We start from the raw sequence: 14393 nt of genomic DNA, 5'->3' as shown, positions 1-14393 counted from the left end.
CTCATTACAGAGGGTAATTCTGCTATCTATCCACAAGCATATGCACTGAAATGGTAATAATTTTCTGAAAGGAGAAGACAATTGATATTATATACGTAGTTATACATACAGATGGAAAACTGCCCTGTGAGCTATCTTTCTTCTTTATGCTATCAATGTTTCCACACAGCTTACTTGATATTTTGATTCTGCACAATTAACTGTTGACTGTGGTATTTCCTACGCACAGAATGGTTAGTAAACCATGCAAGCAATTATGGGAATATTTCAAAATCTGAATTAAACCCCTTGAGCATCTGCAGGTGCAATATATATATGCATGTCTCATGGGTGCTGTTACTTGAAGCTTGAAAACAAAGTTGTATAGTGCACCATGTTTGCTTCTGCTTACAATTTGAACACGCTGCAGCCTTGATCATACCAGCTAGTTTGTAAAGGGTACTTAATGTGGATAACACTGTTGCATTTACAGAAGGGTTGAACCAAATGTCCTTCAGATTATTATTAGACAATTCTGTGCAGGTGTCCAGCATGCATGCATCACAATAACTGTTATGAGTAGATAGAATTCAGATTGTGTTTGTGAATTTGAACTCCTGATCCCCACATTTCTGGTCATCCTACAAACATAAGAAGAGCTTTACAAGATCAGAACAAATGCCCATCTATTTCTCAGAGTAGCCAGCCAGATGCCTGTGGGAGGCCTGCAAGCAGGACATGAGCACAACAGGGCTCTCCTGCTCCTGTTGCCCAGCAACTGGCATTCAGATTTCAGCACTGTACCACCTCTGATACTAGACGTAGGATCTTGGCATCATGACTACATAAACATTGATCCGTCTAATCCCCTATTCATAGAATCATAGAGTCGGAAGGTACCCTGAGGGTCATCTAGTCCAACTCCCTGCAATGCAGGAATCTCAACACGCGGTCCCCCATCCAATTGGAAACCATACCAGACCCTGCTTAGCTTTGCACATGTGCTAGCAGTTTTACTGCTGCACCACTTACAGCTACTGAAGTTGGCATCCATTACTACTACATCTTGTGGGTGGTGACTTCCATAGTTAAACTCAGTGCAATGTGAAGACGTACTTTGTTTTGTTTGTTCTGAATCTTCCAATAGTCAGCTTAACTGGATGAGCCTGGTTCTGCTATTATGAGAAAGGGAGGAAAGCTCTAATTTCTTTTCGCCACTCAGTGCATAATTTTATGTCTCACTAGTACTCCTTACTTAAGTCTTTTATAAATGAAAAAGTCCCAAATGTTGCAAAAATGTCCTCATCAAGGAACTGACCCCATTTAGGTCAGTGCTACTCAAAGGCAACACCATCACAACCCAGGTTGGATGGTGCACTTCAGGGACCAAACATGATACCAGTGTTTGGCATATTGTGTGGGGTTTGCTAGTCCACCATCTCAGATAGCTTGAGAAGCACTTATTCAAGTCACCCTGTTCCAGTTGTACAGTATCCTGTTTAAGGTACAGTGGTACCTCAGGTTACATACGCTTCAGGTTACAGACTCTGCTAACCCAGAAATATTACTTCGGGTTAAGAACTTTGCTTCAGGATGAGAACAGAAATCGTGCTCCGGCGGCACGGTGGTAGCGGGAGGCCCCCATTAGCTAAAGTAGTGCTTCAGGTTAAGAACAGTTTCAGGTTAAGAACGGACCTGCAGAACGTATTAAGTTCTTAACCCGAGGTACCACTGTATAGAGACCAGTTCCTGTGATAAACAGAGTATAAGTTATATGTTGCAGTCAGCTTCTTGCCCTATCATAGAGTTCGAAGGGACCATGAATGTCATCCAAACCAACCCCTGCAATGCAGGGATTTTTTACCCAATGTTAGGCTTGAACCCACAACCCTGAGATTAAGAGTCTCATGCTCAACCAACTGAGCTATCCCAATTTCATAGTCTTCATAGTTGTTGTTTCAAGGTGAATAGACTGCCCCTCTGGAATCATCTCCATCCCTGGCAAGGAAGTTTTCTTAGGAACCAAAGAAAGCATTCTTCTCAGTCCCATTCATACTCCTTGGGTAAGGCGTTTGCATGATAAGAGGAAAGGAAAGGGAGATTAGTGGGCTTCTCTGCACGTCAGCCTCTGTGTAATACAGTGTTTCCCAACCTTTTTTGGGCAAAGGCACACTTGTTTCATGAAAAAAATCTCGAGGCACACCACGTTACAGCCCCGTGATGTCAGCGCGCAGCGTCACGCCGGGAGGGACGCACGAAGGGGGGGGAGGGCGAGCGGAGGCAGCGGCGAGCCCCGTTCCTCCCCATCCGCCCCTTTCCGTGCAAGGAGCGCAAACAGGTGTGAGAAGGGGGTCAAACCTGTGGGCCGGCGCCGGGGAACCTCCAAGCTTTGGGGGTGGGGGGGAGGAGGCAGCAAAGCGAGGCAGGAAGGAGAGCGCGGCTTGGCTGGGTGAGCTTTGGCAGGGGCAGGGAATGAGAGCCGCGAGGCGGGCGCTGCAGACGGAGGCGCTGCCCGCCGAGCTCGCAGCCAGCCAGACAGGCAGACGGTGAGAGCCCCGCGCTGGGCGGCCTCTCCTCGCCGCCGCCGCTCCGCATCTCGCCGCCCGACTCGCCCGACTCCCTCCGGGGACGGCGCCCCAATCGAAAATTTGACTTTTTTAAAAAAAAATCTTTCGAATTTTTTAATTTTTCCCACGGCACACCAGGCAACATCTCGCGGCACACTAGTGTGCCGCGGAACAGTGGTTGGGAAACACTGGGTCCCAATAAACATTTTTAGAGCAGGTAGTTTAGAGAGTAAGGTGCCACCCATCTTTTGAACCCTTAGAAATTGCATCCTATTTTTATACATTTTCGTAGAATCTCAGACAGTGAAGCAAAGCTATAAGTAGGGTTTCTTGAAAATTGCTTTTCCTTTCATGTTATCTTATACTACCACAACGGCATCAGAAAATCACTGCATGGTTCTCTTTTCAAAATGCATAATGACTGAAATAACATCTGGGGAGCACAGATAGATTTTGAAGAGAAGGAGATGAAAAAGTGACGATAGGAGGGCATTGCTGCCCAGCACAATGCCTTTCCATTTCAAGAATGCTAATTGAGCCACATGTTCTGGCAGTTTTTGAGAAAAACAGGAAAGCTGTCTTGTATTAGACTTTTGTACTAGATGGAAGAAATGGGGAGCAGGGAGAGAATAAAATAAAAGCACAAACTTAGATTGCTCAGCTTGACCTCCTGAGTGGTTTTCTTCTGCTCATCAATCAACTTAGACAGCCGTTGCTCATGATTTATGAAATATTCACTGCACTAGAGAGAATATTGTAGGATAAATCCTTAAAACATCTGCTTTTTGTTTAGCTTACATAAAAAAATTGAGTCTCAGTTACTCTGTAGCATATATGTAATTAGCTTAGGGAATTCAGTACTATTAACTTTTATAAAGGATTGGACAGATTCCCAGGAATGACTACAACTAACCGTAGCTCTCTGCTGTGATAGCTAGTGGCCATTACCAGGTCTTATGGTAAGGGGTTCCATAGATTAATTGTGTTTTTTGATTAATAATTACTCTCTTTTGTCTGTTGTTCTTCTGGGTTGCTTTGAGTCCTAATGTTAGGAGGGAGTTGGTGGTGTAAATATATTCACTTTCTCCCCACCATGCTTCAACCTAAATATTAATATAGCTCAGGTGTCAGTCCTTAAGTCGATAAAGTATTAGCTGGAATTGGACTCCACAGTCACTTATGGACACACTGTTAAGACCATATTCATGGAAGACAATCTTACTCGGCTACGAGTGATCGTTAAAGAAGAGCAGGTGGGGGGAGGAACCCAAAGATTTGTAGTATTTTTTTAAAGGAAAATAAACCCTCTAAATGAACCCAGGCTGCTGCCCGTGTAGACAGTCTTGATTTAGATGAATCAACGGGCCTTACTCAGTATGGCAGCCGTCTATGTTTCTTATGTGTTCTGTGCATGCTCCATGATCATGGGATGCTGGCTGACAGATGGAGCAGAAATGGGGTGGCAGGAAAGCTTAAAAAACGAGCACTCCACACTACAATATCTTAGTTGTGATTTCATAAATATCAGGCCCCCTCATCCTAGTTACGTACCTCCCCATCCCAATTTAGAAAGTCCCAAACATTTCGCCTCTCTTTATAAAGAAGAGGTGTTCCAGTCCCACTAATCAGTTTGGCCTGCTTTTTTCTGTCATTTCTCCAACTATCCTTTTTTTAAAAAACAAAAAACAACAACAACAGGGCCGCTGGAGCTGTGCGCCCCCCCCCCCCAATGAATTAACTGGACAGTTTCCACTCACACTTTTCAAGCAGCCCTGCTCAAATCACATTTGATTACCGATTCATATTCGTAAATGGTATCAAGGAAAGGAGTTTTCCCATCTGGATCCTGAAGAGTCCCGCGTTTCCATTACAGCACTTTGCCTTACTGATAACTTTCGCTATCAAAGCGTTAGATTTCCTGTTGTTTGTGTGTGTGTGTGTGCGTGCGTGCGCGCGCGCGCGCGCGCACGTTTCCTTTGGCTTAATTGCCAAACTGAGAGGTTCCACGCATTTCCAAGCGCCCCCAGCCCCAGCGACTCTCTTTTAAAAAAATTATTTTACTGGTGGTCTCTTGGGATATGCGGGTGGGAGTGGAGCAGCAACCCGTGCTTCGAGCCCAGGGTGGCGGCGCGGTTGGGAGTGGGGGTTTCGGTTTAGCCCACAGCGCCCAAGCGGCCCCCTGCCTTTCGCCTTCCGAGGGAGGGCGCGTCTGTCTCCGGCGATGTTTCTTTGGCGTAGACGCCGCTCGTTTCCTCCTGAGCGCTTTTCAGGAAGGCGCGCCGCGAGACGGCGGAAGGCTGGAGGGCGTCAGTCGAGCTCGGGGAGCCTCTGGTGGGCGTGCCTTGTCCAAGCGCACCGCTTCAGCCGCCCGCCCCCTCTCGCACACACGCCCAGGAGGCGGCGAAAGCCAGGCAGCCTAGTGCTGTGCCTGGCCAGGCAGAGGGACTCCGGCAATCTCGCTGCTCTGGCTGGGTGTCGAAGGGAAGAACGTGGCCACCATGCCCGGCAGCGACACCGCCCTGGCGGTGGACAGGACCTACTCGGACCCGGAGAGGCACCGGCGCTTCAAGACCCGGGTAATCTTTCTGCCCCCTCTATTCCCTCCTCCGGCAGGGCTCCGTCGCCCGGCGATGCTTTTCTCATCGGCACTTGCTCGAACTGAGCCAGCGCTGCAAAACCTCGTTGCTGTTTAGTTTGATTCAGATACCCGCCGGCGTCCCTGTCGCCCCTGCAGTCTTTGGGATGGTTCAGGGCTTAAGCTCGCTCCGGGTTTCCCTCTGGGGACGCGCCTTTCGTCGCCTCTGGGTGTTGTCGGAGACAGGTGTCATGTCCCCAAAGCAGGCTCCAGTTCAGCAGCGTGCTTTTGCGATGTGTCAAATGTCAGGTTTCAACTTGCCTTGCTGCCCAGAGGAGCAGTCGCTGGTGACTGGGTATCCGGCCCCCGCTTGCATTTGCGCCTCTCTTGTTTAGTAACAGTTATCCGGACTTGGGACATTGTGGGCGCCCGGGTTGGGAGAGCTGCTAAAAATTAATAGGACGAGTCTCTCTGAAGGGCTTTCCCCCTTTCTCTGAAGACATTCCATGCCAGTGCAGGCATTTTGCACAGGCAAAGACGCTCTGATTATTACAAGCTAGGATTAACCACTCCCTAACTATTTGCATGTAGGTTAGCAGACGTTTGAAGCCAAGTGTTTGGCACCCTGAACTCAGACAGTATGTGGCTGTTTGCTGTGTTGAAACAGGTGGGCAGTGCCCTTGGAACTCAGGGCAGTCAGAACAGTCAGGAACCAGGAGCCTGATATGCTGAACCAAATATGAAATGTTCTGGAAGGCCTACAAATCCCATCTTCGTAGACAGGATAACCCCCAAACTAATTGGTAGTTGTGGCAAGAATGAGCTTATACATATGTTTATACAGTATTCACTTGCTTTTATATATGCTAATTGGCTTGCTTTGATGCTATGCTTATCTGTGGACCTTGGGATGATGGGCTTTAGGCCCAGAGAGGGGAGAAGCTTTGGACAGCTGTCACCTATCTCAGGTGTGATGGGAGATTCTGGGCAAACTGACATATGCTGCTTTTTGCATAAAGGATGTAAACATTTGCTTGAGTGCAGGCAAGTCATGACAACCTCTCATTGTTGCAGTGTCTGTCCCATGTGTGTAAAGGGAGCGGTGTTCTGCATGCTGTGTTGTAAAGTTTGCACTCTTAATTAATAAAGCACTAGAGCTGGCCATTCTGGCACTTTTACAGCCTTTTTTTGTATCCCTGCATCAAACTACTCACCTAGGCCCTCCTTTGGGCCTGTGGTTCTGAGCACTCAAAATTCACTCTTTTGACCTTATGGCTAGGTACACATTAGTGGTTTAAAATGCATTGAGGTTGCGGTGTTTGCCTGTTGCATTTCCATGGTTCTGTACACACCAGAGAGGGAGGGGGCTGGGATGTCTTCACCTGATGCACATTACCTTTTTTGGTTTTCTCACTCCTGCAACCCACCCAAGCAACCCATTCATGGGGCTGCCATCTGTGCATATGCTGTCGTCTGCGCATGCGCAATGGTTGTCTCAAATTTACACACCTCCGTATAACTGCAGAGTGAATGTGGCTTATGCTTTCAAACTGAATGGAAGCTGGTTTAAGCGGTTGGGTGGGGGAAACATCAAATAGCAGTATTTATCAAGGAACTCTAGATAGGGATTATAGCTAATGTCATGTGTGCGCAGTTTCAAACACCAGTGGTGGGAGCGCACAGGAGCCAGAGTACAGTAAATGGTAATGTGTGCACAGCTTAAAGCTGCCAGGACCTGCTCAGATGCGATCAGGGCAGTGGCACTGAGGATGGGGGTTATACCCATGAGAGTTTTTTGTGATATAAATTGTTGTTGTGGAGTTATTAGTCCCACCGGGGTGAAATCTGGGCTAATAGTATCTTAGATAATAATAGATCAGGGAAATGGCACAGGGGAAAGGGTTAACTCTCCCATTTTGGCCAGTGTTGATGATCTAATAAAAAGCAGAGCACGCTAGGGCTGGTTTCAAAGTAAAGTTGGGAGATCCCACTGACATCGCAGGCAGTCTCTGCCGGTGCCAAAGATTCTACTGCAGCCAGCTTCTGCTCAGCAACAATTGTGCTGTTTGGGGTGTGGGGCAGGAACCAGCAACTTTGAATAGCAGTATGATCCATTCTGTACAATTATTATTTCATAACTGGAGTGTCACATTGAAATTATTATAAGATCTGGTTTTTGGTTTTGGTTTTAGAAGAAAGATATTCACAATACCTTCATTTTAAACCAAGTCTATGTTGTTTTCTGTTTAAGTGGTAAAATGTGTTGACATTTGTACAAGGCCAAAATTGCGAAGATGGAGCTTGAATAAAGTTAAGTAAATGAGAAGACCACATGCAAAAATCTAAAGAGTGAAAAGCAAGTCAGGTGTTTATTATTGGAGTGTCTAAAGCAGGGTTGGTGTATGGCATAGGTCTGCCCTCTCCCCAGGCACTTTAAGATTGCCCCATGCCTCTTATCCTGAATTCGGTCTCTAGGCAGAGGTGTTAAGTCATTCCTCCCAAGTTCTCAATACACAGTGTGTGGGAAGGTTTCTGTGCCACTTTCACAGCTCCACCTCCTTGTCATTGCCACCTTGCCTGCTTCATCCTCTAGCCCCTGGTGATTTTCCTATCTTTGTAACATTTGTGTTCCATTGGTTGGGTCCAGGGCCCTTTAAACAGGACTGTTGTCAACATCTTTACCCCACTGACTGCACCCACCTGCAACTGATGCCAGGAGCTGCCAGATATGACCACTGAAACAAAGTTTGCTGTTGGTTTGGCCCTATATAGGAGCTATTCATTGGCATCTGTTTGTCTTAGAAGACAATGGGAAAGTGCACCTTCGGGGGTGAAATAAAACCATTGGAGAGTTACAACGTCTGCTGTGGCTGTACAGATCGATGCAGGAGAGCGCCTGGTTGGCTTGTTGAATGATACTCTAACCTCACAGCTCCCATTGAAGCAGGCTGACAGGGCTGGGTCAGTACTTTATGGACCAGGAGCTGCCCAGCTTAAGGCGGGTGTTAGCTGACCAGTGAGACATGATGATTACTCCTACCAATTAAGGCAACCCATAGCACTTCTATCTTACAACAATCAGGCTGAGCTTTTAAATCACAACTGCTGCCTCCCATATTGTTTTTGCTGTGTTAACAGCACCAAAGTGAACTCTCTGGGGCACAAGCCAGGGCAGTGCGTGTGGAGGTCCTGAGCTGCCCAGACAAAACAGCTCCCCTCTCAGCCTTGCTGATGTGGTCCAAAGGAAAGGAAAGCACTATATTTGGCACCAGCTTGGCTGCAGGAGCTGCCAGAAGGATGCGTACAAGACCCCACCCGCCATCAGGACTCTGCTCTGGATTTGTGTAGGGTTTGCTCCATTGGTTCTGAAAGGGTGTCGGCTGCCACACTGGTATGACAGGAGAGAGGATGCCAAGTGTGGTGGGGAGATTTTACAGTTCTTCACATATTGTTGTGAAGAGGGGTTTTCAACTCTGACAAATATAAAAGGTCAGAAAAGAGAAAGGCTTCTTTATGTTGATGAGGAGATTAGAGTTTGCTTGTCTCAAATATAAATGAGATTACCCGGCAAAAGCAAGCTCAGACCTCTCATTGAGTTTGTGTACATGCTTAAGATACATATGTAAGAGACTCGTTTGTAATTATATTTTGGGAATGATCATACTCTTTCATAGCTGCATTTTTTTAATACTTTCTGGATCTCCCGTGATCATAGGCTAAAGTAGTTGTGTTCTGTGTAGTAAATCAAACACTGCCAGGAGTTCTTTCTCTTTGTTTTCCAATGTATTTCTTAGCAATTGAAAAATTGGCGTGGTGTGAGCAAATTTATATTCTGAAAGTGTGGCCCAGAGAAATAAGCTTAAGAACCCCTTGTTTACTATTTAACCATATCTTCTTTCCGTGACATCCCATGAGGCAATGAGTATGGATTGTTCCTCGGGGTTTATTCCCAAAGCCTTTCTCATGAAAGAGCATTGTGGAGGTTTAGGACCAGTGTTTTCCTTCTCTTAGATGGGCTACCTTCCCAGGTCAACAAGCCCCATCTCCCCCTCATTTCCCTCAACAGCACACACAGAAACCATCTTCTTGGCCATTGAACCCACTGTTGGCCTTGTCTGCTCAATATGCCAGAGCCTGTCTTCGCATGCAGGAGACTCATCTGACTTACCAAGGGTTTAAGACCCGTTGGCTACCCTCACCTGGTTTAGCCAGCCAGTCAAATCAATTTCCCAGGGTGTGAGTGCTGTCAGCTTCTAGGAGCCAGAAGAGCTGAGTGCATGGAGGGGACCAAATGTGGATTAACTACTCCAGAATGAGCACAACATGTCCCCGACCAGAAATATCCCATACCCCTGTATAGGAACAATTGGACAAATACAGTAGTATTTCCAGTGCCATTTTTTCTAGAAAAAGAGGTGCTGGAACTCACCATGAACACCTGAGTAACTACATGGTGGGGAGCGGTTATCCACTATGACTTCTCAATGTATGTGCATATAAAATGGCCAGGCTTTTTGCATATGATTGCATGCATTGCACATGCTTTTTCTTACCCCAAAATGATATCTTAATATTAAAATGTCACATGGGGAGCTGTTCTTAGTTGGGAGATTGGGTAAGTGTTGTATGCAGTGTTGATAAGCCTAGATGACTCTTCTGCACCAAGTTTGCTTCCTAAATGACTACAGTAGTTCAAAGAATTGCCTACTTTGCACACATTTTAGCCAGTCAGCTATGAGTAAGTAAAGTAATATCAGTCTAGTAAAAAACAAAGCAAGTGAGTCTTGATTATTTACATTATAATTTGGCCTTGCTGGTTTTGGCTCTGGAGATGAGAAGTCTGCTTCTCCTCTTCTAGGATGAGATGTTTAGTGCTTTAAAAGAAACAAACTTCACAGCTTGAAGCAGTTGGATTATTTATCTGTGTAGGAAAGGAAGTAATCTTCCTGAACAGAATGTTAGGCTCTCTTTCTGCTCCTCTCGTCACATTAAGGGACATTACTAAACATTAAGGGACATTGCTAAACAGAGGGTGTGCTTCAGATTGTTTCTGCATAATTAAACATTTTAAAATAAATAAGGTCATTTGCTGTGGGTTTGATTGTTAGCACACTGTCATCATTGTACAAATCTGTGCTTAATTCAAGTGCTATTTCTCTACAAGGCAGTACAGGAAACAGTGAACTTTTTGTTCACTTTATGGATTGAAATTTAGTATGATTGCTGGCAGGGGGCAGGGTGGTAAGTGGTGGACATCCAAAATATTTTTGTGTGTTTTGATGGATGATTCTTGGTGTCTCAAACTCATAAAGTCCATCGAACTGAAGACAGATAAAAACCAGATGAAGTTCGGGTGATAACTTCAACAACAGTCCATTCTTTTGAGTTGTCTCCTTATTGAAAAAAAATCCTGATCCATTTATTTATTTTTAAGATTTCTTACCCAATCTTTACTATAAGGTCCAAAATGGGTCACAACAATATAATATAACCGTTACAATTATAAAACAATGAAAACGTACAGTATATGTTCTTTTTAAAAGCAGCTTTCCCTCTGACCTCCTTGCTTACAGTCTCCTCCCTGAAAACTCTTTCTCCCCCCACCCTCTGCAGATGGTATTTTGGGGGGGAAACTGCTGTTATAAATATAAGTATTGCTTTATGCATCTGATACAGTGGACTGTGATCCATGACAGCTTATGCAATCACGGGCATAGCGTGGGTTGCCTGCGCCCGGGGTGGGGTGGGATGTGCCCCCCTGGTGGACTGGGCCATGGTCATTTCCTTCGCTGGCCAGCATCCAATCAAGGGAGTCTGTCCTTGCAAACTAGCCCTACCTGGAAACATAAATAAGACAGAGAAATGCAAAGCCAGGAGCACCGCTGTGTCACCCTCCTGTCCTTGTAGCAAGGCACTCTAGGCAATGCACCTGGCTCCGGCAGTGCTTTCCTGCCTTCCTCTTCCTCCCTCCCTTCTCGGTGGGCAACTGCAGCACTCTCCCCCTCCTTCTCTCTCTGCTGGCCCAGGGTCAGGGTGCATATGGGTGTCCCTTCGCCGGGCATGGGGAGGAGGCACAACCCCAGCCTTGAAGGCCCAGCTGGGTGTGGTTTGCCTCCCTGCAGCTCTGGCCTCAATGAGGGAGCCTGTTGTGGGGGTGCCTGGTTGCAGCCCCTCATAAATTTGTGCCAGGGATCATGGTCCTCCCACCCTACCCCACTACGCAATAATAAATTCGTTAGACATTATTATTATTATTATTATTATTATTATTATTATTATTATTATTTCTATTTGTAACTCTTTGTTAGAGAACTGAAGGAGTAACGGGTCCAAATTACACTGACATTCTTATGAAATTGAAATGCAGAGATACAGCTCTAGGATGCTTCTGTTTATATTCTGGCAGAGATCTGCTGCGATTTGTAAAGTATATGTCTTTCAAAGCTGATGGTAACATTCTAGAAGTAGAGTATGAGTTAATAGGGAACTGCTCTTCCTAGAGGATCATGTTTAAATAGTTGTGTGAGCAACTTGGGAGTCATTGAAGTTTTTACATATTTTAAATTACAGCATATTACTCTGGAGGTTTTCCCTCTGAAACAGCCAGCCAGGTTCATTTTTCTTATGAAAGCTACTTTGTTGAATCATTCAGGGCTCCAGAGCTCCGGACTCCTATGAAGTTTCAGTAATGCCATTGCTTTTCATTATGCTTTATAACGAATATGACAAAATGATATTGATTCTAAGCCACATACTCCATCGGGCACATTTATGTCCCCGTCCCCCCCCCCCCATGTAAGGACTGTTTCAACCGCATACAGCAATCTGGACTAAGAACCTTGGGTTAGTGTATCATTTAAGTATCCTGGTTTTCTGTTTTGAATCTTTTCTTCACAGATACAGAGAACAGAAAACTGGTTTACTTAAAGCAGTCAGAAGCTCAGTGATGGGATTATCTGCTGTCAAATTCTGAATAATGCATCAGCCTCACTGGTCTGATTTACTGCTGCTTCTCCCAGATTTTCCAAAGTTTTTTATTCCAAATAAGTTTCAAACAAGAGGAAGCAGGAGCAGAGTGGGTGGAAAATTTGAAGATACTGGGAGAGAAATCTTCTGTTTTATTTTATATTTTGAAGGTTTTATTTTATATTTTGAACGGCCTTGGCCCAGTATACCTGAAGGAGCTTCTCCACCCCTATTCTTCAACCCAGACACTGAGCTCCAGCGTCGAGGGCCTTCTGGCAGTTCTCTCACTGCGAGAAGTGAGGTTACAGGGAACCAGGCAGAGGGCCTTCTCAGTGGTGGCACCCGCCCTGTGGAATGCCCTCCCATCAGATTTCAAGGAAATAAACAACTATTTGACTTTTAGAAGACATCTGAAACGTCCCTGTTTAGGGAAGTTTTTAATGTTTGATGTTTTATTGTGTTTTCAATATCCTGCTAGAAGCCACCCAGAGTGGCTACAGAAACCCACCCAGATGAGATGAGTGGGGTATAAATTATTATTATTATTATTGAGGTAAATGGGAATTTTGTGAAAAAACAAAATATTCATTGTAATTATATTCTTATCAAACCAAACTCAGCTTACCATGTACTCAGGATATGCAATGCCATCAGCATAAACCTGGGAGTAAGGCCTATTGAAAACAGGGTGACTTATTTCTGAATAAAACACATGACTCTCCAGTAAAACATGTGACCTTCCAGATGATGTTTGATTACAGCTCCAACCATCTCTGGACATAATGGCTGCAACTGATGGGAGCTGCAAGCTAATAACATCTTGAGGGTGACAGGTTCCTCGTCCCTGGCCTAAAGCTTGTGGACAGCCCTACCTCTCTAAAGCATTTTAGTTGCTGTTTGACTCGGCGAGTGAGATGTTTGTTACGTGACTGAGTGGGATTGAAGGCAGCAATACATTGAAACCTGTGCATGCCTTCCTTTTTCTTAACGTTTCTGTTGAGGAACCATGGATCGTGCTTCTGGAATACTTTGAAGGACATGTAATTGTCCTTCTGTCAGCTTGGCATTTCCCTGGTGGGACACAGACAACTAAGGAGTTCCAGTTTCCTCACTTGTCATTGCTGCTGTCTCTGTGCAAAATGTTCAGATGCAATGCCAGCTGGCACCATGTCTCTGCACTCCAGAGGCTGTCAGTTTCACTTCTTGGAGTTAGACTTTGATTTGTTACTCAATACTACAGTTTAGGTCAGAAGTCCCCCTGGCATTGTGGGATGGCCAGTTACAGTTTGTTGGACCAATTAAACCAATAGGACCATTTTCTGAGCTTGCTTTTCACACGGAAAATCAGTTTCCTGAGGCAGCTGCCTCATTCTGTCTAATGGTAGGGGTAGTCTGGGTAGGGTAATACTTTGCTTGGAACCTAAACACTTAGGGAAGAGGGTTCCATAGGCATGCCAGCCCAGTGGTGAAGACATTTTTAGTTATTTCTCAGGTCATCTGGGGGGGGGGGTGTCATCCAAAGCATATGAGCTGGATTGTACATGAAGAAGAAATCTTCAGATACACTAGTCCCAAGCTATTTAGGGCTATATAGACAAAGTCCAACAGTTTGAATTGCACTTGGTAACACTCCAGAAGTTGATGTAGATTTTGTAGGCTAGGTTAATGAGTCCATTGTGGGATAACACAATCAGAAGTCTTGCTGTTACATTTTTGGCCCAACTGAAGTTTATGAGTGGTTATCAAAGGCAGGCCCACATAAAACACATGAGAGTAATCTTTATGTGACCAAAGCATGGATATCTCATACGGGAGGGTCATTCCTGTTCAAGAACTACTGCAGCTGATGTATCATTTGCAGCTTATAAGAGGTGCTTGAAGTAGACATGGATGCCACTTGGACTCCAAAGGCAAGATCTAAAGAACATCCCGGGCTACAGCGGGCTACATGTGACTTTATCCAGCATATTCAGAGAACCAGCTCTTGCATAGATAAGTTCTCCCCACCTGTACAATACCCCTATCTTGTCACTCTTTCCATAATCCTGACACATATTTGTTTGACTCAGTTAAAAAGTAGAAATAGAGTTGGATTATCATCACGTTGGCCCCTGGACAACTCAGGCAGTGGTTCAATTCATGTAGATATTAAATAGCCTGGGGAGTAAACAGTTGGAATGCAACCTTATTCTCAGTATTTATTTTAGATCGCAGTAAGCTAGAACAGCAACTGACAAGCCAACCCATACATTGGCTGAAGCAAACATGCCAAGGCGTGCTCTGTTTGTTTCTTCTTGCAGTTCAAA

The 14393-nt window shown here is 45.2% G+C and overlaps 1 protein-coding gene across 3 annotated transcripts in view; it reads left to right on the top strand.

Moving 5' to 3' along the window:
- The window catches only part of TMCC3 (transmembrane and coiled-coil domain family 3), a 104657-nt gene that overhangs the window by 52916 nt on the left and 37348 nt on the right, over positions 1 to 14393 (top strand). Inside the window, exon 1 of one of the 3 annotated variants that reach the window (XM_082241004.1) lies at positions 4953 to 5122. The exons of the other annotated variants lie outside the window; for them this stretch is intronic. Within the exon in view, the coding sequence (XP_082097130.1) occupies positions 5045 to 5122 (78 nt within the window). The 5' untranslated portion in view covers positions 4953 to 5044. Of the gene's footprint in view, positions 1 to 4952; positions 5123 to 14393 lie in introns of those variants that run through there. 3 annotated transcript variants of the gene reach the window in all.

The sequence above is a fragment of the Podarcis vaucheri genome, assembly GCF_965113315.1.
Source record: "Podarcis vaucheri genome assembly, chromosome: 10".
Lineage (NCBI taxonomy): Eukaryota > Metazoa > Chordata > Lepidosauria > Squamata > Lacertidae > Podarcis > Podarcis vaucheri.
This window is presented reverse-complemented; position numbering and strand designations above follow the sequence as displayed.